General features: G+C 39.6%; 1 protein-coding gene across 1 annotated transcript in view; it reads right to left on the bottom strand.

The window, feature by feature from the left end:
* Positions 1 to 1068: 1068 nt before the first annotated feature.
* Positions 1069 to 27287, bottom strand: part of LOC106592223 (kinesin-like protein KIF13A) — a gene marked incomplete at its 5' end in the record, with an annotated part of 82288 nt that continues 56069 nt past the window's right edge. Inside the window, 4 exon segments of the mRNA XM_045712498.1 lie at positions 1069 to 1109; positions 1220 to 1394; positions 25806 to 25927; positions 25930 to 25969. Coding sequence (XP_045568454.1) covers positions 1069 to 1109; positions 1220 to 1394; positions 25806 to 25927; positions 25930 to 25969 — 378 coding nt within the window.

The raw sequence follows: 27287 nt of genomic DNA, 5'->3' as shown, positions 1-27287 counted from the left end.
ATGAACTCTAAAAACTCCTCTGTCACATGGATCACATAGTCCTACACACAGAGATATACTATATCAAACATCAACGATGAGCAGATCACATAGTCCTACACACAGAGATACTATATCAAACATCAACGATGAGCAGATCACATAGTCCTACACACAGAGATACTATATCAAACATCAACGATGAGCAGATCACATAGTCCTACACACAGAGATACTATATCAAACATCATCGATGAGCAGATCACATAGTCCTACACACACAGAGATACTATATCAAACATCAACGATGAGCAGATCACATAGTCCTACACACAGAGATACTATATCAAACATCAACGATGAGCAGATCACATAGTCCTACACACAGAGATACTATATCAAACATCAACGATGAGCAGATCACATAGTCCTACACACACAGAGATACTATATCAAACATCAACGATGAGCAGATCACATAGTCCTACACACAGAGATACTATATCAAACATCAACGATGAGCAGATCACATAGTCCTACACACAGAGATACTATATCAAACATCAACGATGAGCAGATCACATAGTCCTACACACAGAGATACTATATCAAACATCAACGATGAGCAGATCACATAGTCCTACACACACAGAGATACTATATCAAACATCAACGATGAGCAGATCACATAGTCCTACACACAGAGATACTATATCAAACATCAACGATGAGCAGATCACATAGTCCTACACACAGAGATACTATATCAAACATCAACGATGAGCAGATCACATAGTCCTACACACAGAGATACTATATCAAACATCAACGATGAGCAGATCACATAGTCCTACACACAGAGATACTATATCAAACATCAACGATGAGCAGATCACATAGTCCTACACACAGAGATACTATATCAAACATCAACGATGAGCAGAAACATGAGAATAATGTGACATATGGGCCCTGGTCTAAAGTAGTCAACTATATAGGGAACAGACTGCCATTTGGGACGCACACATATTCCAACCAGAATCCTCAGCGTCAGTGTCAGCCAACAGAGGATGATGTGAAATAACTTTTCTAAAATTCATTGGTTTTCCAGAAATCCCAGTTGAAGAGTCCTGAAATCAGGACGGGATCAGGAGGAAATCCAGATTCCTCCAATAGGGATTTCTGGAAAACGTGGAATTTGAGTAAAGTCCCCATAATGTTGTAACCCTATGTTCCCTACCTTGCAGTGGTCGAGCGGACGGTGAACTGGGCGTCGGGGGTGCGGGCGTGGTGGGCGTGTCTGGGCTGACCATGGGCGGGGCCACTGTAGGCTCCGCCCCCTCCCAGAAGGTGTACTGGCAGAAGACGAAGTTGGACAGGTTGACAGGCAGCCCCGTGGCCTCCCTGATACGCACCTGTAGTAGAAAAACACCATGAAGAAGATGACCTTATTGTCCAATCTACACAGATCCACTGTTCTCCTGTTTATTCCACATCCTCCGAAAGACACACAGACACATACTGAGGAGTTCTATATACTGAGGAGTTCTATATACTGAGGAGTTCTATATACTGAGGAGTTCTATATACTGAGGAGTTCTATATACTGAGGAGTTCTATATACTGAGGAGTTCTACATACTGAGGAGTTCTACATACTGAGGAGTTCTATATACTGAGGAGTTCTACATACTGAGGAGTTCTATATACTGAGGAGTTCTACATACTGAGGAGTTCTATATACTGAGGAGTTCTATATACTGAGGAGTTCTACATACTGAGGAGTTCTATATACTGAGGAGTTCTATATACTGAGGAGTTCTACATACTGAGGAGTTCTATATACTGAGGAGTTCTATATACTGAGGAGTTCTGCATACTGAGGAGTTCTGCATACTGAGGAGTTCTATATACTGAGGAGTTCTGCATACTGAGGAGTTCTACATACTGAGGAGTTCTACATACTGAGGAGTTCTACATACTGAGGAGTTCTATATACTGAGGAGTTCTACATACTGAGGAGTTCTATATACTGAGGAGTTCTATATACTGAGGAGTTCTATATACTGAGGAGTTCTCCATACTGAGGAGTTCTATATACTGAGGAGTTCTGCATACTGAGGAGTTCTACATACTGAGGAGTTATGCATACTGAGGAGTTCTACATACTGAGGAGTTCTACATACTGAAGAGATCTACATACTGAGGAGTTCTACATACTGAGGAGTTAGAACAGAGGACAGTTCTACATACTGAGGAGTTCTACATACTGAGGAGTTCTACATACTGAGGAGTTCTACATACTGAGGAGTTCTACATACTGAGGAGTTAGAACAGAGGACAGTTCTACATACTGAGGAGTTCTACATACTGAGGAGTTCTATATACTGAGGAGTTCTACATACTGAGGAGTTCTACATACTGAGGAGTTCTACATACTGAGGAGTTCTACATACTGAGGAGTTAGAACAGAGGACAGTTCTACATACTGAGGAGTTCTACATACTGAGGAGTTATGCATACTGAGGAGTTCTACATACTGAGGAGTTCTACATACTGAAGAGATCTACATACTGAGGAGTTAGAACAGAGGACAGTTCTACATACTGAGGAGTTCTACATACTGAGGAGTTCTATATACTGAGGAGTTCTACATACTGAGGAGTTCTACATACTGAGGAGTTCTACATACTGAGGAGTTCTACATACTGAGGAGTTAGAACAGAGGACAGTTCTACATACTGAGGAGTTCTACATACTGAGGAGTTAGAACAGAGGACAGTTCTACATACTGAGGAGTTCTACATACTGAAGAGTTCTACATACTGAGGAGTTCTACATACTGAGGAGTTCTACATACTGAGGAGTTAGAACAGAGGACAGTTCTATATAGTGAGGAGTTAGAACAGAGAACAGTTCTATATAGTGAGGAGTTAGAACAGAGAACAGTTCTACATACTGAGGAGTTCTACATACTGAGGAGTTCTATATAGTGAGGAGTTCTATATACTGAGGAGTTCTATATACTGAGGAGTTCTATATACTGAGGAGTTCTATATACTGAGGAGTTCTATATACTGAGGAGTTCTACATACTGAGGAGTTCTATATACTGAGGAGTTCTATATACTGAGGAGTTCTATATACTGAGGAGTTCTATATACTGAGGAGTTCTATATACTGAGGAGTTCTACATACTGAGGAGTTCTATATACTGAGGAGTTCTATATACTGAGGAGTTCTGCATACTGAGGAGTTCTGCATACTGAGGAGTTCTATATACTGAGGAGTTCTGCATACTGAGGAGTTCTACATACTGAGGAGTTCTACATACTGAGGAGTTCTACATACTGAGGAGTTCTATATACTGAGGAGTTCTACATACTGAGGAGTTCTATATACTGAGGAGTTCTATATACTGAGGAGTTCTATATACTGAGGAGTTCTATATACTGAGGAGTTCTATATACTGAGGAGTTCTATATACTGAGGAGTTCTACATACTGAGGAGTTCTACATACTGAGGAGTTCTATATACTGAGGAGTTCTACATACTGAGGAGTTCTATATACTGAGGAGTTCTACATACTGAGGAGTTCTATATACTGAGGAGTTCTATATACTGAGGAGTTCTACATACTGAGGAGTTCTATATACTGAGGAGTTCTATATACTGAGGAGTTCTACATACTGAGGAGTTCTATATACTGAGGAGTTCTGCATACTGAGGAGTTCTGCATACTGAGGAGTTCTATATACTGAGGAGTTCTGCATACTGAGGAGTTCTACATACTGAGGAGTTCTACATACTGAGGAGTTCTACATACTGAGGAGTTCTATATACTGAGGAGTTCTACATACTGAGGAGTTCTATATACTGAGGAGTTCTATATACTGAGGAGTTCTATATACTGAGGAGTTCTCCATACTGAGGAGTTCTATATACTGAGGAGTTCTGCATACTGAGGAGTTCTACATACTGAGGAGTTATGCATACTGAGGAGTTCTACATACTGAGGAGTTCTACATACTGAAGAGATCTACATACTGAGGAGTTCTACATACTGAGGAGTTAGAACAGAGGACAGTTCTACATACTGAGGAGTTCTACATACTGAGGAGTTCTACATACTGAGGAGTTCTACATACTGAGGAGTTCTACATACTGAGGAGTTAGAACAGAGGACAGTTCTACATACTGAGGAGTTCTACATACTGAGGAGTTCTACATACTGAGGAGTTCTACATACTGAGGAGTTAGAACAGAGGACAGTTCTACATACTGAGGAGTTCTACATACTGAGGAGTTCTATATACTGAGGAGTTCTACATACTGAGGAGTTCTACATACTGAGGAGTTCTACATACTGAGGAGTTCTACATACTGAGGAGTTAGAACAGAGGACAGTTCTACATACTGAGGAGTTCTACATACTGAGGAGTTATGCATACTGAGGAGTTCTACATACTGAGGAGTTCTACATACTGAAGAGATCTACATACTGAGGAGTTAGAACAGAGGACAGTTCTACATACTGAGGAGTTCTACATACTGAGGAGTTCTATATACTGAGGAGTTCTACATACTGAGGAGTTCTACATACTGAGGAGTTCTACATACTGAGGAGTTCTACATACTGAGGAGTTAGAACAGAGGACAGTTCTACATACTGAGGAGTTCTACATACTGAGGAGTTAGAACAGAGGACAGTTCTACATACTGAGGAGTTCTACATACTGAAGAGTTCTACATACTGAGGAGTTCTACATACTGAGGAGTTCTACATACTGAGGAGTTAGAACAGAGGACAGTTCTATATAGTGAGGAGTTAGAACAGAGAACAGTTCTATATAGTGAGGAGTTAGAACAGAGAACAGTTCTACATACTGAGGAGTTCTACATACTGAGGAGTTCTATATAGTGAGGAGTTCTATATACTGAGGAGTTCTATATACTGAGGAGTTCTATATACTGAGGAGTTCTACATACTGAGGAGTTCTATATACTGAGGAGTTCTATATACTGAGGAGTTCTACATACTGAGGAGTTCTACATACTGAGGAGTTCTATATACTGAGGAGTTCTATATACTGAGGAGTTCTATATACTGAGGAGTTCTATATACTGAGGAGTTCTACATACTGAGGAGTTCTATATACTGAGGAGTTCTATATACTGAGGAGTTCTGCATACTGAGGAGTTCTGCATACTGAGGAGTTCTATATACTGAGGAGTTCTGCATACTGAGGAGTTCTACATACTGAGGAGTTCTACATACTGAGGAGTTCTACATACTGAGGAGTTCTATATACTGAGGAGTTCTACATACTGAGGAGTTCTATATACTGAGGAGTTCTATATACTGAGGAGTTCTATATACTGAGGAGTTCTACATACTGAGGAGTTCTGCATACTGAGGAGTTCTATATACTGAGGAGTTCTGCATACTGAGGAGTTCTACATACTGAGGAGTTATGCATACTGAGGAGTTCTACATACTGAGGAGTTCTACATACTGAGGAGTTCTACATACTGAGGAGTTCTACATACTGAGGAGTTAGAACAGAGGACAGTTCTACATACTGAGGAGTTCTACATACTGAGGAGTTCTACATACTGAGGAGTTCTACATACTGAGGAGTTAGAACAGAGGACAGTTCTACATACTGAGGAGTTCTACATACTGAGGAGTTCTACATACTGAGGAGTTAGAACAGAGGACAGTTCTACATACTGAGGAGTTCTACATACTGAGGAGTTCTATATACTGAGGAGTTCTACATACTGAGGAGTTCTACATACTGAGGAGTTCTACATACTGAGGAGTTCTACATACTGAGGAGTTAGAACAGAGGACAGTTCTACATACTGAGGGAGTTCTACATACTGAGGAGTTCTACATACTGAGGAGTTCTACATACTGAGGAGTTCTACATACTGAGGAGTTCTATATACTGAGGAGTTCTACATACTCAAGAGTTCTACATACTGAGGAGTTCTACATACTGAGGAGTTAGAACAGAGGACAGTTCTACATACTGAGGAGTTCTACATACTGAGGAGTTCTACATACTGAGGAGTTCTACATACTGAAGAGTTCTATATACAGAGGAGTTCTACATACTGAGGAGTTCTATATACAGAGGAGTTCTACATACTGAGGAGTTCTACATACTGAAGAGTTCTACATACTGAGGAGTTCTACATACTGAGGAGTTCTACATACTGAGGAGTTAGAACAGAGGACAGTTCTACATACTGAGGAGTTCTACATACTGAGGAGTTCTATATACTGAGGAGTTCTACATACTGAGGAGTTCTACATACTGAGGAGTTCTACATACTGAGGAGTTCTATATACTGAGGAGTTCTACATACTGAGGAGTTCTATATACTGAGGAGTTCTATATACTGAGGAGTTCTATATACTGAGGAGTTCTCCATACTGAGGAGTTCTATATACTGAGGAGTTCTGCATACTGAGGAGTTCTACATACTGAGGAGTTATGCATACTGAGGAGTTCTACATACTGAGGAGTTCTACATACTGAAGAGATCTACATACTGAGGAGTTCTACATACTGAGGAGTTAGAACAGAGGACAGTTCTACATACTGAGGAGTTCTACATACTGAGGAGTTCTACATACTGAGGAGTTCTACATACTGAGGAGTTCTACATACTGAGGAGTTAGAACAGAGGACAGTTCTACATACTGAGGAGTTCTACATACTGAGGAGTTCTACATACTGAGGAGTTCTACATACTGAGGAGTTCTATATACTGAGGAGTTCTACATACTGAGGAGTTCTACATACTGAGGAGTTCTACATACTGAGGAGTTCTACATACTGAGGAGTTAGAACAGAGGACAGTTCTACATACTGAGGAGTTCTACATACTGAGGAGTTATGCATACTGAGGAGTTCTACATACTGAGGAGTTCTACATACTGAAGAGATCTACATACTGAGGAGTTAGAACAGAGGACAGTTCTACATACTGAGGAGTTCTACATACTGAGGAGTTCTATATACTGAGGAGTTCTACATACTGAGGAGTTCTACATACTGAGGAGTTCTACATACTGAGGAGTTCTACATACTGAGGAGTTAGAACAGAGGACAGTTCTACATACTGAGGAGTTCTACATACTGAGGAGTTAGAACAGAGGACAGTTCTACATACTGAGGAGTTCTACATACTGAAGAGTTCTACATACTGAGGAGTTCTACATACTGAGGAGTTCTACATACTGAGGAGTTAGAACAGAGGACAGTTCTATATAGTGAGGAGTTAGAACAGAGAACAGTTCTATATAGTGAGGAGTTAGAACAGAGAACAGTTCTACATACTGAGGAGTTCTACATACTGAGGAGTTCTATATAGTGAGGAGTTCTATATACTGAGGAGTTCTATATACTGAGGAGTTCTATATACTGAGGAGTTCTACATACTGAGGAGTTCTATATACTGAGGAGTTCTATATACTGAGGAGTTCTACATACTGAGGAGTTCTATATACTGAGGAGTTCTATATACTGAGGAGTTCTATATACTGAGGAGTTCTATATACTGAGGAGTTCTATATACTGAGGAGTTCTACATACTGAGGAGTTCTATATACTGAGGAGTTCTATATACTGAGGAGTTCTGCATACTGAGGAGTTCTGCATACTGAGGAGTTCTATATACTGAGGAGTTCTGCATACTGAGGAGTTCTACATACTGAGGAGTTCTACATACTGAGGAGTTCTACATACTGAGGAGTTCTATATACTGAGGAGTTCTACATACTGAGGAGTTCTATATACTGAGGAGTTCTATATACTGAGGAGTTCTATATACTGAGGAGTTCTATATACTGAGGAGTTCTATATACTGAGGAGTTCTACATACTGAGGAGTTCTACATACTGAGGAGTTCTATATACTGAGGAGTTCTACATACTGAGGAGTTCTATATACTGAGGAGTTCTACATACTGAGGAGTTCTATATACTGAGGAGTTCTATATACTGAGGAGTTCTACATACTGAGGAGTTCTATATACTGAGGAGTTCTATATACTGAGGAGTTCTACATACTGAGGAGTTCTATATACTGAGGAGTTCTATATACTGAGGAGTTCTGCATACTGAGGAGTTCTGCATACTGAGGAGTTCTATATACTGAGGAGTTCTGCATACTGAGGAGTTCTACATACTGAGGAGTTCTACATACTGAGGAGTTCTACATACTGAGGAGTTCTATATACTGAGGAGTTCTACATACTGAGGAGTTCTATATACTGAGGAGTTCTATATACTGAGGAGTTCTATATACTGAGGAGTTCTCCATACTGAGGAGTTCTATATACTGAGGAGTTCTGCATACTGAGGAGTTCTACATACTGAGGAGTTATGCATACTGAGGAGTTCTACATACTGAGGAGTTCTACATACTGAAGAGATCTACATACTGAGGAGTTCTACATACTGAGGAGTTAGAACAGAGGACAGTTCTACATACTGAGGAGTTCTACATACTGAGGAGTTCTACATACTGAGGAGTTCTACATACTGAGGAGTTCTACATACTGAGGAGTTAGAACAGAGGACAGTTCTACATACTGAGGAGTTCTACATACTGAGGAGTTCTACATACTGAGGAGTTCTACATACTGAGGAGTTAGAACAGAGGACAGTTCTACATACTGAGGAGTTCTACATACTGAGGAGTTCTATATACTGAGGAGTTCTACATACTGAGGAGTTCTACATACTGAGGAGTTCTACATACTGAGGAGTTCTACATACTGAGGAGTTAGAACAGAGGACAGTTCTACATACTGAGGAGTTCTACATACTGAGGAGTTATGCATACTGAGGAGTTCTACATACTGAGGAGTTCTACATACTGAAGAGATCTACATACTGAGGAGTTAGAACAGAGGACAGTTCTACATACTGAGGAGTTCTACATACTGAGGAGTTCTATATACTGAGGAGTTCTACATACTGAGGAGTTCTACATACTGAGGAGTTCTACATACTGAGGAGTTCTACATACTGAGGAGTTAGAACAGAGGACAGTTCTACATACTGAGGAGTTCTACATACTGAGGAGTTAGAACAGAGGACAGTTCTACATACTGAGGAGTTCTACATACTGAAGAGTTCTACATACTGAGGAGTTCTACATACTGAGGAGTTCTACATACTGAGGAGTTAGAACAGAGGACAGTTCTATATAGTGAGGAGTTAGAACAGAGAACAGTTCTATATAGTGAGGAGTTAGAACAGAGAACAGTTCTACATACTGAGGAGTTCTACATACTGAGGAGTTCTATATAGTGAGGAGTTCTATATACTGAGGAGTTCTATATACTGAGGAGTTCTATATACTGAGGAGTTCTACATACTGAGGAGTTCTATATACTGAGGAGTTCTATATACTGAGGAGTTCTACATACTGAGGAGTTCTATATACTGAGGAGTTCTATATACTGAGGAGTTCTATATACTGAGGAGTTCTATATACTGAGGAGTTCTATATACTGAGGAGTTCTACATACTGAGGAGTTCTATATACTGAGGAGTTCTATATACTGAGGAGTTCTGCATACTGAGGAGTTCTGCATACTGAGGAGTTCTATATACTGAGGAGTTCTGCATACTGAGGAGTTCTACATACTGAGGAGTTCTACATACTGAGGAGTTCTACATACTGAGGAGTTGTATATACTGAGGAGTTCTACATACTGAGGAGTTCTATATACTGAGGAGTTCTATATACTGAGGAGTTCTATATACTGAGGAGTTCTATATACTGAGGAGTTCTACATACTGAGGAGTTCTGCATACTGAGGAGTTCTATATACTGAGGAGTTCTGCATACTGAGGAGTTCTACATACTGAGGAGTTATGCATACTGAGGAGTTCTACATACTGAGGAGTTCTACATACTGAAGAGTTCTACATACTGAGGAGTTCTACATACTGAGGAGTTAGAACAGAGGACAGTTCTACATACTGAGGAGTTCTACATACTGAGGAGTTCTACATACTGAGGAGTTCTACATACTGAGGAGTTAGAACAGAGGACAGTTCTACATACTGAGGAGTTCTACATACTGAGGAGTTCTACATACTGAGGAGTTCTACATACTGAGGAGTTAGAACAGAGGACAGTTCTACATACTGAGGAGTTCTACATACTGAGGAGTTCTATATACTGAGGAGTTCTACATACTGAGGAGTTCTACATACTGAGGAGTTCTACATACTGAGGAGTTCTACATACTGAGGAGTTAGAACAGAGGACAGTTCTACATACTGAGGAGTTCTACATACTGAGGAGTTCTACATACTGAGGAGTTCTACATACTGAGGAGTTCTACATACTGAGGAGTTCTATATACTGAGGAGTTCTACATACTCAAGAGTTCTACATACTGAGGAGTTCTACATACTGAGGAGTTAGAACAGAGGACAGTTCTACATACTGAGGAGTTCTACATACTGAGGAGTTCTACATACTGAGGAGTTCTACATACTGAAGAGTTCTATATACAGAGTAGTTCTACATACTGAGGAGTTCTATATACAGAGGAGTTCTACATACTGAGGAGTTCTACATACTGAAGAGTTCTACATACTGAGGAGTTCTACATACTGAGGAGTTCTACATACTGAGGAGTTAGAACAGAGGACAGTTCTACATACTGAGGAGTTCTACATACTGAGGAGTTCTATATACTGAGGAGTTCTACATACTGAGGAGTTCTACATACTGAGGAGTTCTACATACTGAGGAGTTCTACATACTGAGGAGTTAGAACAGAGGACAGTTCTACATACTGAGGAGTTCTACATACTGAGGAGTTAGAACAGAGGACAGTTCTACATACTGAGGAGTTCTACATACTGAAGAGTTCTACATACTGAGGAGTTCTACATACTGAGGAGTTAGAACAGAGGACAGTTCTACATACTGAGGAGTTCTACATACTGAGGAGTTCTACATACTGAGGAGTTCTACATACTGAGGAGTTAGAACAGAGGACAGTTCTACATACTGAGGAGTTCTACATACTGAGGAGTTCTATATACTGAGGAGTTCTACATACTGAGGAGTTCTACATACTGAGGAGTTCTACATACTGAGGAGTTCTACATACTGAGGAGTTAGAACAGAGGACAGTTCTACATACTGAGGAGTTCTACATACTGAGGAGTTATGCATACTGAGGAGTTCTACATACTGAGGAGTTCTACATACTGAAGAGATCTACATACTGAGGAGTTAGAACAGAGGACAGTTCTACATACTGAGGAGTTCTACATACTGAGGAGTTCTATATACTGAGGAGTTCTACATACTGAGGAGTTCTACATACTGAGGAGTTCTACATACTGAGGAGTTCTACATACTGAGGAGTTAGAACAGAGGACAGTTCTACATACTGAGGAGTTCTACATACTGAGGAGTTAGAACAGAGGACAGTTCTACATACTGAGGAGTTCTACATACTGAAGAGTTCTACATACTGAGGAGTTCTACATACTGAGGAGTTCTACATACTGAGGAGTTAGAACAGAGGACAGTTCTATATAGTGAGGAGTTAGAACAGAGAACAGTTCTATATAGTGAGGAGTTAGAACAGAGAACAGTTCTACATACTGAGGAGTTCTACATACTGAGGAGTTCTATATAGTGAGGAGTTCTATATACTGAGGAGTTCTATATACTGAGGAGTTCTATATACTGAGGAGTTCTACATACTGAGGAGTTCTATATACTGAGGAGTTCTATATACTGAGGAGTTCTACATACTGAGGAGTTCTATATACTGAGGAGTTCTATATACTGAGGAGTTCTATATACTGAGGAGTTCTATATACTGAGGAGTTCTATATACTGAGGAGTTCTACATACTGAGGAGTTCTATATACTGAGGAGTTCTATATACTGAGGAGTTCTGCATACTGAGGAGTTCTGCATACTGAGGAGTTCTATATACTGAGGAGTTCTGCATACTGAGGAGTTCTACATACTGAGGAGTTCTACATACTGAGGAGTTCTACATACTGAGGAGTTCTATATACTGAGGAGTTCTACATACTGAGGAGTTCTATATACTGAGGAGTTCTATATACTGAGGAGTTCTATATACTGAGGAGTTCTATATACTGAGGAGTTCTACATACTGAGGAGTTCTGCATACTGAGGAGTTCTATATACTGAGGAGTTCTGCATACTGAGGAGTTCTACATACTGAGGAGTTATGCATACTGAGGAGTTCTACATACTGAGGAGTTCTACATACTGAAGAGTTCTACATACTGAGGAGTTCTACATACTGAGGAGTTAGAACAGAGGACAGTTCTACATACTGAGGAGTTCTACATACTGAGGAGTTCTACATACTGAGGAGTTCTACATACTGAGGAGTTCTACATACTGAGGAGTTAGAACAGAGGACAGTTCTACATACTGAGGAGTTCTACATACTGAGGAGTTCTACATACTGAGGAGTTCTACATACTGAGGAGTTAGAACAGAGGACAGTTCTACATACTGAGGAGTTCTACATACTGAGGAGTTCTATATACTGAGGAGTTCTACATACTGAGGAGTTCTACATACTGAGGAGTTCTACATACTGAGGAGTTCTACATACTGAGGAGTTAGAACAGAGGACAGTTCTACATACTGAGGAGTTCTACATACTGAGGAGTTATGCATACTGAGGAGTTCTACATACTGAGGAGTTCTACATACTGAAGAGATCTACATACTGAGGAGTTAGAACAGAGGACAGTTCTACATACTGAGGAGTTCTACATACTGAGGAGTTCTATATACTGAGGAGTTCTACATACTGAGGAGTTCTACATACTGAGGAGTTCTACATACTGAGGAGTTCTACATACTGAGGAGTTAGAACAGAGGACAGTTCTACATACTGAGGAGTTCTACATACTGAGGAGTTAGAACAGAGGACAGTTCTACATACTGAGGAGTTCTACATACTGAAGAGTTCTACATACTGAGGAGTTCTACATACTGAGGAGTTCTACATACTGAGGAGTTAGAACAGAGGACAGTTCTATATAGTGAGGAGTTAGAACAGAGAATAGTTCTATATAGTGAGGAGTTAGAACAGAGAACAGTTCTACATACTGAGGAGTTCTACATACTGAGGAGTTCTATATAGTGAGGAGTTCTATATACTGAGGAGTTCTATATACTGAGGAGTTCTATATACTGAGGAGTTCTACATACTGAGGAGTTCTATATACTGAGGAGTTCTATATACTGAGGAGTTCTACATACTGAGGAGTTCTATATACTGAGGAGTTCTATATACTGAGGAGTTCTATATACTGAGGAGTTCTATATACTGAGGAGTTCTATATACTGAGGAGTTCTACATACTGAGGAGTTCTATATACTGAGGAGTTCTATATACTGAGGAGTTCTGCATACTGAGGAGTTCTGCATACTGAGGAGTTCTATATACTGAGGAGTTCTGCATACTGAGGAGTTCTACATACTGAGGAGTTCTACATACTGAGGAGTTCTACATACTGAGGAGTTCTATATACTGAGGAGTTCTACATACTGAGGAGTTCTATATACTGAGGAGTTCTATATACTGAGGAGTTCTATATACTGAGGAGTTCTATATACTGAGGAGTTCTATATACTGAGGAGTTCTACATACTGAGGAGTTCTACATACTGAGGAGTTCTATATACTGAGGAGTTCTACATACTGAGGAGTTCTATATACTGAGGAGTTCTACATACTGAGGAGTTCTATATACTGAGGAGTTCTATATACTGAGGAGTTCTACATACTGAGGAGTTCTATATACTGAGGAGTTCTATATACTGAGGAGTTCTACATACTGAGGAGTTCTATATACTGAGGAGTTCTATATACTGAGGAGTTCTGCATACTGAGGAGTTCTGCATACTGAGGAGTTCTATATACTGAGGAGTTCTGCATACTGAGGAGTTCTACATACTGAGGAGTTCTACATACTGAGGAGTTCTACATACTGAGGAGTTCTATATACTGAGGAGTTCTACATACTGAGGAGTTCTATATACTGAGGAGTTCTATATACTGAGGAGTTCTATATACTGAGGAGTTCTCCATACTGAGGAGTTCTATATACTGAGGAGTTCTGCATACTGAGGAGTTCTACATACTGAGGAGTTATGCATACTGAGGAGTTCTACATACTGAGGAGTTCTACATACTGAAGAGATCTACATACTGAGGAGTTCTACATACTGAGGAGTTAGAACAGAGGACAGTTCTACATACTGAGGAGTTCTACATACTGAGGAGTTCTACATACTGAGGAGTTCTACATACTGAGGAGTTCTACATACTGAGGAGTTAGAACAGAGGACAGTTCTACATACTGAGGAGTTCTACATACTGAGGAGTTCTACATACTGAGGAGTTCTACATACTGAGGAGTTCTACATACTGAGGAGTTAGAACAGAGGACAGTTCTACATACTGAGGAGTTCTACATACTGAGGAGTTCTATATACTGAGGAGTTCTACATACTGAGGAGTTCTACATACTGAGGAGTTCTACATACTGAGGAGTTCTACATACTGAGGAGTTAGAACAGAGGACAGTTCTACATACTGAGGAGTTCTACATACTGAGGAGTTATGCATACTGAGGAGTTCTACATACTGAGGAGTTCTACATACTGAAGAGATCTACATACTGAGGAGTTAGAACAGAGGACAGTTCTACATACTGAGGAGTTCTACATACTGAGGAGTTCTATATACTGAGGAGTTCTACATACTGAGGAGTTCTACATACTGAGGAGTTCTACATACTGAGGAGTTCTACATACTGAGGAGTTAGAACAGAGGACAGTTCTACATACTGAGGAGTTCTACATACTGAGGAGTTAGAACAGAGGACAGTTCTACATACTGAGGAGTTCTACATACTGAAGAGTTCTACATACTGAGGAGTTCTACATACTGAGGAGTTCTACATACTGAGGAGTTAGAACAGAGGACAGTTCTATATAGTGAGGAGTTAGAACAGAGAACAGTTCTATATAGTGAGGAGTTAGAACAGAGAACAGTTCTACATACTGAGGAGTTCTACATACTGAGGAGTTCTATATAGTGAGGAGTTCTATATACTGAGGAGTTCTATATACTGAGGAGTTCTATATACTGAGGAGTTCTACATACTGAGGAGTTCTATATACTGAGGAGTTCTATATACTGAGGAGTTCTACATACTGAGGAGTTCTATATACTGAGGAGTTCTATATACTGAGGAGTTCTATATACTGAGGAGTTCTATATACTGAGGAGTTCTATATACTGAGGAGTTCTACATACTGAGGAGTTCTATATACTGAGGAGTTCTATATACTGAGGAGTTCTGCATACTGAGGAGTTCTGCATACTGAGGAGTTCTATATACTGAGGAGTTCTGCATACTGAGGAGTTCTACATACTGAGGAGTTCTACATACTGAGGAGTTCTACATACTGAGGAGTTCTATATACTGAGGAGTTCTACATACTGAGGAGTTCTATATACTGAGGAGTTCTATATACTGAGGAGTTCTATATACTGAGGAGTTCTATATACTGAGGAGTTCTACATACTGAGGAGTTCTGCATACTGAGGAGTTCTATATACTGAGGAGTTCTGCATACTGAGGAGTTCTACATACTGAGGAGTTATGCATACTGAGGAGTTCTACATACTGAGGAGTTCTACATACTGAAGAGTTCTACATACTGAGGAGTTCTACATACTGAGGAGTTAGAACAGAGGACAGTTCTACATACTGAGGAGTTCTACATACTGAGGAGTTCTACATACTGAGGAGTTCTACATACTGAGGAGTTAGAACAGAGGACAGTTCTACATACTGAGGAGTTCTACATACTGAGGAGTTCTACATACTGAGGAGTTCTACATACTGAGGAGTTAGAACAGAGGACAGTTCTACATACTGAGGAGTTCTACATACTGAGGAGTTCTATATACTGAGGAGTTCTACATACTGAGGAGTTCTACATACTGAGGAGTTCTACATACTGAGGAGTTCTACATACTGAGGAGTTAGAACAGAGGACAGTTCTACATACTGAGGAGTTCTACATACTGAGGAGTTCTACATACTGAGGAGTTCTACATACTGAGGAGTTCTACATACTGAGGAGTTCTATATACTGAGGAGTTCTACATACTCAAGAGTTCTACATACTGAGGAGTTCTACATACTGAGGAGTTAGAACAGAGGACAGTTCTACATACTGAGGAGTTCTACATACTGAGGAGTTCTACATACTGAGGAGTTCTACATACTGAAGAGTTCTACATACAGAGTAGTTCTACATACTGAGGAGTTCTATATACAGAGGAGTTCTACATACTGAGGAGTTCTACATACTGAAGAGTTCTACATACTGAGGAGTTCTACATACTGAGGAGTTCTACATACTGAGGAGTTAGAACAGAGGACAGTTCTACATACTGAGGAGTTCTACATACTGAGGAGTTCTATATACTGAGGAGTTCTACATACTGAGGAGTTCTACATACTGAGGAGTTCTACATACTGAGGAGTTCTACATACTGAGGAGTTAGAACAGAGGACAGTTCTACATACTGAGGAGTTCTACATACTGAGGAGTTAGAACAGAGGACAGTTCTACATACTGAGGAGTTCTACATACTGAAGAGTTCTACATACTGAGGAGTTCTACATACTGAGGAGTTAGAACAGAGGACAGTTCTACATACTGAGGAGTTCTACATACTGAGGAGTTCTACATACTGAGGAGTTCTACATACTGAGGAGTTAGAACAGAGGACAGTTCTACATACTGAGGAGTTCTACATACTGAGGAGTTCTATATACTGAGGAGTTCTACATACTGAGGAGTTCTACATACTGAGGAGTTCTACATACTGAGGAGTTCTACATACTGAGGAGTTAGAACAGAGGACAGTTCTACATACTGAGGAGTTCTACATACTGAGGAGTTATGCATACTGAGGAGTTCTACATACTGAGGAGTTCTACATACTGAAGAGATCTACATACTGAGGAGTTAGAACAGAGGACAGTTCTACATACTGAGGAGTTCTACATACTGAGGAGTTCTATATACTGAGGAGTTCTACATACTGAGGAGTTCTACATACTGAGGAGTTCTACATACTGAGGAGTTCTACATACTGAGGAGTTAGAACAGAGGACAGTTCTACATACTGAGGAGTTCTACATACTGAGGAGTTAGAACAGAGGACAGTTCTACATACTGAGGAGTTCTACATACTGAAGAGTTCTACATACTGAGGAGTTCTACATACTGAGGAGTTCTACATACTGAGGAGTTAGAACAGAGGACAGTTCTACATAGTGAGGAGTTAGAACAGAGAACAGTTCTATATAGTGAGGAGTTAGAACAGAGAACAGTTCTACATACTGAGGAGTTCTACATACTGAGGAGTTCTATATACTGAGGAGTTCTATATACTGAGGAGTTCTATATACTGAGGAGTTCTATATACTGAGGAGTTCTACATACTGAGGAGTTCTATATACTGAGGAGTTCTACATACTGAGGAGTTCTACATACTGAGGAGTTCTATATACTGAGGAGTTCTATATACTGAGGAGTTCTATATACTGAGGAGTTCTACATACTGAGGAGTTCTATATACTGAGGAGTTCTACATACTGAGGAGTTCTATATACTGAGGAGTTCTATATACTGAGGAGTTCTGCATACTGAGGAGTTCTGCATACTGAGGAGTTCTATATACTGAGGAGTTCTGCATACTGAGGAGTTCTACATACTGAGGAGTTCTACATACTGAGGAGTTCTACATACTGAGGAGTTCTATATACTGAGGAGTTCTACATACTGAGGAGTTCTATATACTGAGGAGTTCTATATACTGAGGAGTTCTATATACTGAGGAGTTCTATATACTGAGGAGTTCTACATACTGAGGAGTTCTGCATACTGAGGAGTTCTATATACTGAGGAGTTCTGCATACTGAGGAGTTCTACATACTGAGGAGTTATGCATACTGAGGAGTTCTACATACTGAGGAGTTCTACATACTGAAGAGTTCTACATACTGAGGAGTTCTACATACTGAGGAGTTAGAACAGAGGACAGTTCTACATACTGAGGAGTTCTACATACTGAGGAGTTCTACATACTGAGGAGTTCTACATACTGAGGAGTTAGAACAGAGGACAGTTCTACATACTGAGGAGTTCTACATACTGAGGAGTTCTACATACTGAGGAGTTCTACATACTGAGGAGTTAGAACAGAGGACAGTTCTACATACTGAGGAGTTCTACATACTGAGGAGTTCTATATACTGAGGAGTTCTACATACTGAGGAGTTCTACATACTGAGGAGTTCTACATACTGAGGAGTTCTACATACTGAGGAGTTAGAACAGAGGACAGTTCTACATACTGAGGAGTTCTACATACTGAGGAGTTCTACATACTGAGGAGTTCTACATACTGAGGAGTTCTACATACTGAGGAGTTCTATATACTGAGGAGTTCTACATACTCAAGAGTTCTACATACTGAGGAGTTCTACATACTGAGGAGTTAGAACAGAGGACAGTTCTACATACTGAGGAGTTCTACATACTGAGGAGTTCTACATACTGAGGAGTTCTACATACTGAAGAGTTCTATATACAGAGGAGTTCTACATACTGAGGAGTTCTATATACAGAGGAGTTCTACATACTGAGGAGTTCTACATACTGAAGAGTTCTACATACTGAGGAGTTCTACATACTGAGGAGTTCTACATACTGAGGAGTTAGAACAGAGGACAGTTCTACATACTGAGGAGTTCTACATACTGAGGAGTTCTATATACTGAGGAGTTCTACATACTGAGGAGTTCTACATACTGAGGAGTTCTACATACTGAGGAGTTCTACATACTGAGGAGTTAGAACAGAGGACAGTTCTACATACTGAGGAGTTCTACATACTGAGGAGTTAGAACAGAGGACAGTTCTACATACTGAGGAGTTCTACATACTGAAGAGTTCTACATACTGAGGAGTTCTACATACTGAGGAGTTCTACATACTGAGGAGTTAGAACAGAGGACAGTTCTATATAGTGAGGAGTTAGAACAGAGAACAGTTCTATATAGTGAGGAGTTAGAACAGAGGACAGTTCTATATAGTGAGGAGTTAGAACAGAGAACAGTTCTATATAGTGAGGAGTTAGAACAGAGAACAGTTCTATATAGTGAGGAGTTAGAACAGAGGACAGTTCTATATAGTGAGGAGTTAGAACAGAGAACAGTTCTATATAGTGAGGAGTTAGAACAGAGAACAGTTCTATATAGTGAGGAGTTAGAACAGAGAACAGTTCTATATAGTGAGGAGTTAGAACAGAGAACAGTTCTATATAGTGAGGAGTTAGAACAGAGAACAGTTCTATATAGTGAGGAGTTAGAACAGAGAACAGTTCTATATAGTGAGGAGTTAGAACAGAGAACAGTTCTATATAGTGAGGAGTTAGAACAGAGAACAGTTCTATATAGTGAGGAGTTAGAACAGAGAACAGTTCTATATAGTGAGGAGTTAGAACAGAGAACAGTTCTATATAGTGAGGAGTTAGAACAGAGAACAGTTCTATATAGTGAGGAGTTAGAACAGAGAACAGTTCTATATAGTGAGGAGTTAGAACAGAGAACAGTTCTATATAGTGAGGAGTTAGAACAGAGAACAGTTCTATATAGTGAGGAGTTAGAACAGAGAACAGTTCTATATAGTGAGGAGTTAGAACAGAGAACAGTTCTATATAGTGAGGAGTTAGAACAGAGAACAGTTCTATATAGTGAGGAGTTAGAACAGAGAACAGTTCTATATAGTGAGGAGTTAGAACAGAGAACAGTTCTATATAGTGAGGAGTTAGAACAGAGAACAGTTCTATATAGTGAGGAGTTAGAACAGAGAACAGTTCTATATAGTGAGGAGTTAGAACAGAGAACAGTTCTATATAGTGAGGAGTTAGAACAGAGAACAGTTCTATATAGTGAGGAGTTAGAACAGAGAACAGTTCTATATAGTGAGGAGTTAGAACAGAGAACAGTTCTATATAGTGAGGAGTTAGAACAGAGAACAGTTCTATATAGTGAGGAGTTAGAACAGAGAACAGTTCTATATAGTGAGGAGTTAGAACAGAGAACAGTTCTATATAGTGAGGAGTTAGAACAGAGAACAGTTCTATATAGTGAGGAGTTAGAACAGAGAACAGTTCTATATAGTGAGGAGTTAGAACAGAGAACAGTTCTATATAGTGAGGAGTTAGAACAGAGAACAGTTCTATATAGTGAGGAGTTAGAACAGAGAACAGTTCTATATAGTGAGGAGTTAGAACAGAGGACAGTTCTATATAGTGAGGAGTTAGAACAGAGAACAGTTCTATATAGTGAGGAGTTAGAACAGAGGACAGTTCTATATAGTGAGGAGTTAGAACAGAGAACAGTTCTATATAGTGAGGAGTTAGAACAGAGGACAGTTCTATATAGTGAGGAGTTAGAACAGAGAACAGTTCTATATAGTGAGGAGTTAGAACAGAGAACAGTTCTATATAGTGAGGAGTTAGAACAGAGAACAGTTCTATATAGTGAGGAGTTAGAACAGAGAACAGTTCTATATAGTGAGGAGTTAGAACAGAGAACAGTTCTATATAGTGAGGAGTTAGAACAGAGAACAGTTCTATATAGTGAGGAGTTAGAACAGAGAACAGTTCTATATAGTGAGGAGTTAGAACAGAGAACAGTTCTATATAGTGAGGAGTTAGAACAGAGAACAGTTCTATATAGTGAGGAGTTAGAACAGAGAACAGTTCTATATAGTGAGGAGTTAGAACAGAGAACAGTTCTATATAGTGAGGAGTTAGAACAGAGAACAGTTCTATATAGTGAGGAGTTAGAACAGAGAACAGTTCTATATAGTGAGGAGTTAGAACAGAGAACAGTTCTATATAGTGAGGAGTTAGAACAGAGAACAGTTCTATATAGTGAGGAGTTAGAACAGAGAACAGTTCTATATAGTGAGGAGTTAGAACAGAGAACAGTTCTATATAGTGAGGAGTTAGAACAGAGAACAGTTCTATATAGTGAGGAGTTAGAACAGAGAACAGTTCTATATAGTGAGGAGTTAGAACAGAGAACAGTTCTATATAGTGAGGAGTTAGAACAGAGAACAGTTCTATATAGTGAGGAGTTAGAACAGAGAACAGTTCTATATAGTGAGGAGTTAGAACAGAGAACAGTTCTATATAGTGAGGAGTTAGAACAGAGAACAGTTCTATATAGTGAGGAGTTAGAACAGAGAACAGTTCTATATAGTGAGGAGTTAGAACAGAGAACAGTTCTATATAGTGAGGAGTTAGAACAGAGAACAGTTCTATATAGTGAGGAGTTAGAACAGAGAACAGTTCTATATAGTGAGGAGTTAGAACAGAGAACAGTTCTATATAGTGAGGAGTTAGAACAGAGAACAGTTCTATATAGTGAGGAGTTAGAACAGAGAACAGTTCTATATAGTGAGGAGTTAGAACAGAGAACAGTTCTATATAGTGAGGAGTTAGAACAGAGAACAGTTCTATATAGTGAGGAGTTAGAACAGAGAACAGTTCTATATAGTGAGGAGTTAGAACAGAGAACAGTTCTATATAGTGAGGAGTTAGAACAGAGAACAGTTCTATATAGTGAGGAGTTAGAACAGAGAACAGTTCTATATAGTGAGGAGTTAGAACAGAGAACAGTTCTATATAGTGAGGAGTTAGAACAGAGAACAGTTCTATATAGTGAGGAGTTAGAACAGAGAACAGTTCTATATAGTGAGGAGTTAGAACAGAGAACAGTTCTATATAGTGAGGAGTTAGAACAGAGAACAGTTCTATATAGTGAGGAGTTAGAACAGAGAACAGTTCTATATAGTGAGGAGTTAGAACAGAGAACAGTTCTATATAGTGAGGAGTTAGAACAGAGAACAGTTCTATATAGTGAGGAGTTAGAACAGAGAACAGTTCTATATAGTGAGGAGTTAGAACAGAGAACAGTTCTATATAGTGAGGAGTTAGAACAGAGAACAGTTCTATATAGTGAGGAGTTAGAACAGAGAACAGTTCTATATAGTGAGGAGTTAGAACAGAGAACAGTTCTATATAGTGAGGAGTTAGAACAGAGAACAGTTCTATATAGTGAGGAGTTAGAACAGAGAACAGTTCTATATAGTGAGGAGTTAGAACAGAGAACAGTTCTATATAGTGAGGAGTTAGAACAGAGAACAGTTCTATATAGTGAGGAGTTAGAACAGAGAACAGTTCTATATAGTGAGGAGTTAGAACAGAGAACAGTTCTATATAGTGAGGAGTTAGAACAGAGAACAGTTCTATATAGTGAGGAGTTAGAACAGAGAACAGTTCTATATAGTGAGGAGTTAGAACAGAGAACAGTTCTATATAGTGAGGAGTTAGAACAGAGAACAGTTCTATATAGTGAGGAGTTAGAACAGAGAACAGTTCTATATAGTGAGGAGTTAGAACAGAGAACAGTTCTATATAGTGAGGAGTTAGAACAGAGAACAGTTCTATATAGTGAGGAGTTAGAACAGAGAACAGTTCTATATAGTGAGGAGTTAGAACAGAGAACAGTTCTATATAGTGAGGAGTTAGAACAGAGAACAGTTCTATATAGTGAGGAGTTAGAACAGAGAACAGTTCTATATAGTGAGGAGTTAGAACAGAGAACAGTTCTATATAGTGAGGAGTTAGAACAGAGAACAGTTCTATATAGTGAGGAGTTAGAACAGAGAACAGTTCTATATAGTGAGGAGTTAGAACAGAGAACAGTTCTATATAGTGAGGAGTTAGAACAGAGAACAGTTCTATATAGTGAGGAGTTAGAACAGAGAACAGTTCTATATAGTGAGGAGTTAGAACAGAGAACAGTTCTATATAGTGAGGAGTTAGAACAGAGAACAGTTCTATATAGTGAGGAGTTAGAACAGAGAACAGTTCTATATAGTGAGGAGTTAGAACAGAGAACAGTTCTATATAGTGAGGAGTTAGAACAGAGAACAGTTCTATATAGTGAGGAGTTAGAACAGAGAACAGTTCTATATAGTGAGGAGTTAGAACAGAGAACAGTTCTATATAGTGAGGAGTTAGAACAGAGAACAGTTCTATATAGTGAGGAGTTAGAACAGAGAACAGTTCTATATAGTGAGGAGTTAGAACAGAGAACAGTTCTATATAGTGAGGAGTTAGAACAGAGAACAGTTCTATATAGTGAGGAGTTAGAACAGAGAACAGTTCTATATAGTGAGGAGTTAGAACAGAGAACAGTTCTATATAGTGAGGAGTTAGAACAGAGAACAGTTCTATATAGTGAGGAGTTAGAACAGAGAACAGTTCTATATAGTGAGGAGTTAGAACAGAGAACAGTTCTATATAGTGAGGAGTTAGAACAGAGAACAGTTCTATATAGTGAGGAGTTAGAACAGAGAACAGTTCTATATAGTGAGGAGTTAGAACAGAGAACAGTTCTATATAGTGAGGAGTTAGAACAGAGAACAGTTCTATATAGTGAGGAGTTAGAACAGAGAACAGTTCTATATAGTGAGGAGTTAGAACAGAGAACAGTTCTATATAGTGAGGAGTTAGAACAGAGAACAGTTCTATATAGTGAGGAGTTAGAACAGAGAACAGTTCTATATAGTGAGGAGTTAGAACAGAGAACAGTTCTATATAGTGAGGAGTTAGAACAGAGAACAGTTCTATATAGTGAGGAGTTAGAACAGAGAACAGTTCTATATAGTGAGGAGTTAGAACAGAGAACAGTTCTATATAGTGAGGAGTTAGAACAGAGAACAGTTCTATATAGTGAGGAGTTAGAACAGAGAACAGTTCTATATAGTGAGGAGTTAGAACAGAGAACAGTTCTATATAGTGAGGAGTTAGAACAGAGAACAGTTCTATATAGTGAGGAGTTAGAACAGAGAACAGTTCTATATAGTGAGGAGTTAGAACAGAGAACAGTTCTATATAGTGAGGAGTTAGAACAGAGAACAGTTCTATATAGTGAGGAGTTAGAACAGAGAACAGTTCTATATAGTGAGGAGTTAGAACAGAGAACAGTTCTATATAGTGAGGAGTTAGAACAGAGAACAGTTCTATATAGTGAGGAGTTAGAACAGAGAACAGTTCTATATAGTGAGGAGTTAGAACAGAGAACAGTTCTATATAGTGAGGAGTTAGAACAGAGAACAGTTCTATATAGTGAGGAGTTAGAACAGAGAACAGTTCTATATAGTGAGGAGTTAGAACAGAGAACAGTTCTATATAGTGAGGAGTTAGAACAGAGAACAGTTCTATATAGTGAGGAGTTAGAACAGAGAACAGTTCTATATAGTGAGGAGTTAGAACAGAGAACAGTTCTATATAGTGAGGAGTTAGAACAGAGAACAGTTCTATATAGTGAGGAGTTAGAACAGAGAACAGTTCTATATAGTGAGGAGTTAGAACAGAGAACAGTTCTATATAGTGAGGAGTTAGAACAGAGAACAGTTCTATATAGTGAGGAGTTAGAACAGAGAACAGTTCTATATAGTGAGGAGTTAGAACAGAGAACAGTTCTATATAGTGAGGAGTTAGAACAGAGAACAGTTCTATATAGTGAGGAGTTAGAACAGAGAACAGTTCTATATAGTGAGGAGTTAGAACAGAGAACAGTTCTATATAGTGAGGAGTTAGAACAGAGAACAGTTCTATATAGTGAGGAGTTAGAACAGAGAACAGTTCTATATAGTGAGGAGTTAGAACAGAGAACAGTTCTATATAGTGAGGAGTTAGAACAGAGAACAGTTCTATATAGTGAGGAGTTAGAACAGAGAACAGTTCTATATAGTGAGGAGTTAGAACAGAGAACAGTTCTATATAGTGAGGAGTTAGAACAGAGAACAGTTCTATATAGTGAGGAGTTACAACAGAGAACAGTTCTATATAGTGAGGAGTTAGAACAGAGAACAGTTCTATATAGTGAGGAGTTAGAACAGAGAACAGTTCTATATAGTGAGGAGTTAGAACAGAGAACAGTTCTATATAGTGAGGAGTTAGAACAGAGAACAGTTCTATATAGTGAGGAGTTAGAACAGAGAACAGTTCTATATAGTGAGGAGTTAGAACAGAGAACAGTTCTATATAGTGAGGAGTTAGAACAGAGAACAGTTCTATATAGTGAGGAGTTAGAACAGAGAACAGTTCTATATAGTGAGGAGTTAGAACAGAGAACAGTTCTATATAGTGAGGAGTTAGAACAGAGAACAGTTCTATATAGTGAGGAGTTAGAACAGAGAACAGTTCTATATAGTGAGGAGTTAGAACAGAGAACAGTTCTATATAGTGAGGAGTTAGAACAGAGAACAGTTCTATATAGTGAGGAGTTAGAACAGAGAACAGTTCTATATAGTGAGGAGTTAGAACAGAGAACAGTTCTATATAGTGAGGAGTTAGAACAGAGAACAGTTCTATATAGTGAGGAGTTAGAACAGAGAACAGTTCTATATAGTGAGGAGTTAGAACAGAGAACAGTTCTATATAGTGAGGAGTTAGAACAGAGGACAGTTCTATATAGTGAGGAGTTAGAACAGAGAACAGTTCTATATAGTGAGGAGTTAGAACAGAGGACAGTGATGGCAGCAACCCTCCAGGACCCAGACAGACAGTACTAGTGTATGAGACGTACCCTGCAGGTGAGTCTCCTGGCCATGTGGACCATCTCTCCCTGACTGTCCATGACATCGTAGATGCTGCTCTCGCTGGAGTTCTCTGATGAGTCATCTCCTCCCTCCAGCCGCTCCGGCACCGCCCGCCGACACGCACCAGCTCTACGTGGAGCCTGCCGGCTACCTGTCACACACCAGGGGTACAGACCCAGCACATCAACACACCTCAGTACAGACCTAAACAGGTCCAGAGTACAGACAGAGAAGGAGGTACAGACCCAGCACATCAACACACCTCAGTACAGACCTAAACAGGTCCAGAGTACTGACAGAGAAGGAGGTACAGACCCAGCACATCAACACACCTCAGTACAGACCTAAACAGGTCCAGAGTACTGACAGAGAAGGAGGTACAGACCCAGCACATCAACACACCTCAGTACAGACCTAAACAGGTCCAGAGTACAGACAGAGAAGGAGGTACAGACCCAGCACATCAACACACCTCAGTACAGACCTAAACAGGTCCAGAGTACTGACAGAGAAGGAGGTACAGACCCAGCACATCAACACACCTCAGTACAGACCTAAACAGGTCCAGAGTACTGACAGAGAAGGAGGTACAGACCCAGCACATCAACACACCTCAGTACAGACCTAAACAGGTCCAGAGTACAGACAGAGAAGGAGGTACAGACCCAGCACATCAACACACCTCAGTACAGACCTAAACAGGTCCAGAGTACAGACAGATTAACACCAAGTTCCCCAGAAGCCATTTCAATATCCTGGTAGCAGCATGTGGTCAGATACATATTGAGAACAAGCAATCACATTTCTTTAGTAACTTAACAGACTCTTATCCAGAGACTTACAGGACCAATCACATTTCTTTAGTAACTTAGCAGACTCTTATCCAGAGACTTACAGGACCAATCACATTTCTTTAGTAACTTAACAGACTCTTATCCAGAGACTTACAGGACCAATCACATTTCTTTAGTAACTTAACAGACTCTTATCCAGAGACTTACAGGACCAATCACATTTCTTTAGTAACTTAACAGACTCTTATCCAGAGACTTACAGGACCAATCACATTTCTTTAGTAACTTAACAGACTCTTATCCAGAGACTTACAGGACCAATCACATTTCTTTAGTAACTTAACAGACTCTTATCCAGAGACTTACAGGACCAATCACATTTCTTTAGTAACTTAACAGACTCTGATCCAGAGACTTACAGGACCAATTAGGGTTGAGTATCTTGCTCAACAGCACAGTGACAGATTTTTCACCTAGTCAGCTCGGGGATTCGAACCAGCAACCTTTCGGTTACTTGCCCTACCCTCTTAATCACTAGACCAGGGTTTCCCAAACTCAGTCCTGCCCTCCAGCATTACACAGCTGATTCAAATAACCAACTCATCCTCCGACTAGGATGATTTGAATCAGCTGTGTAGTGCTAGGGTGAAACCACAACGTGTACCCAGTGGGGCC

The sequence above is a fragment of the Salmo salar genome, unplaced genomic scaffold (genome assembly GCF_905237065.1).
Source record: "Salmo salar unplaced genomic scaffold, Ssal_v3.1, whole genome shotgun sequence".
Taxonomy (NCBI): Eukaryota; Metazoa; Chordata; class Actinopteri; order Salmoniformes; family Salmonidae; genus Salmo; species Salmo salar.
Note: the sequence above shows the minus strand (reverse complement) of the source record. Positions and strands in the feature narration are given on the sequence as shown.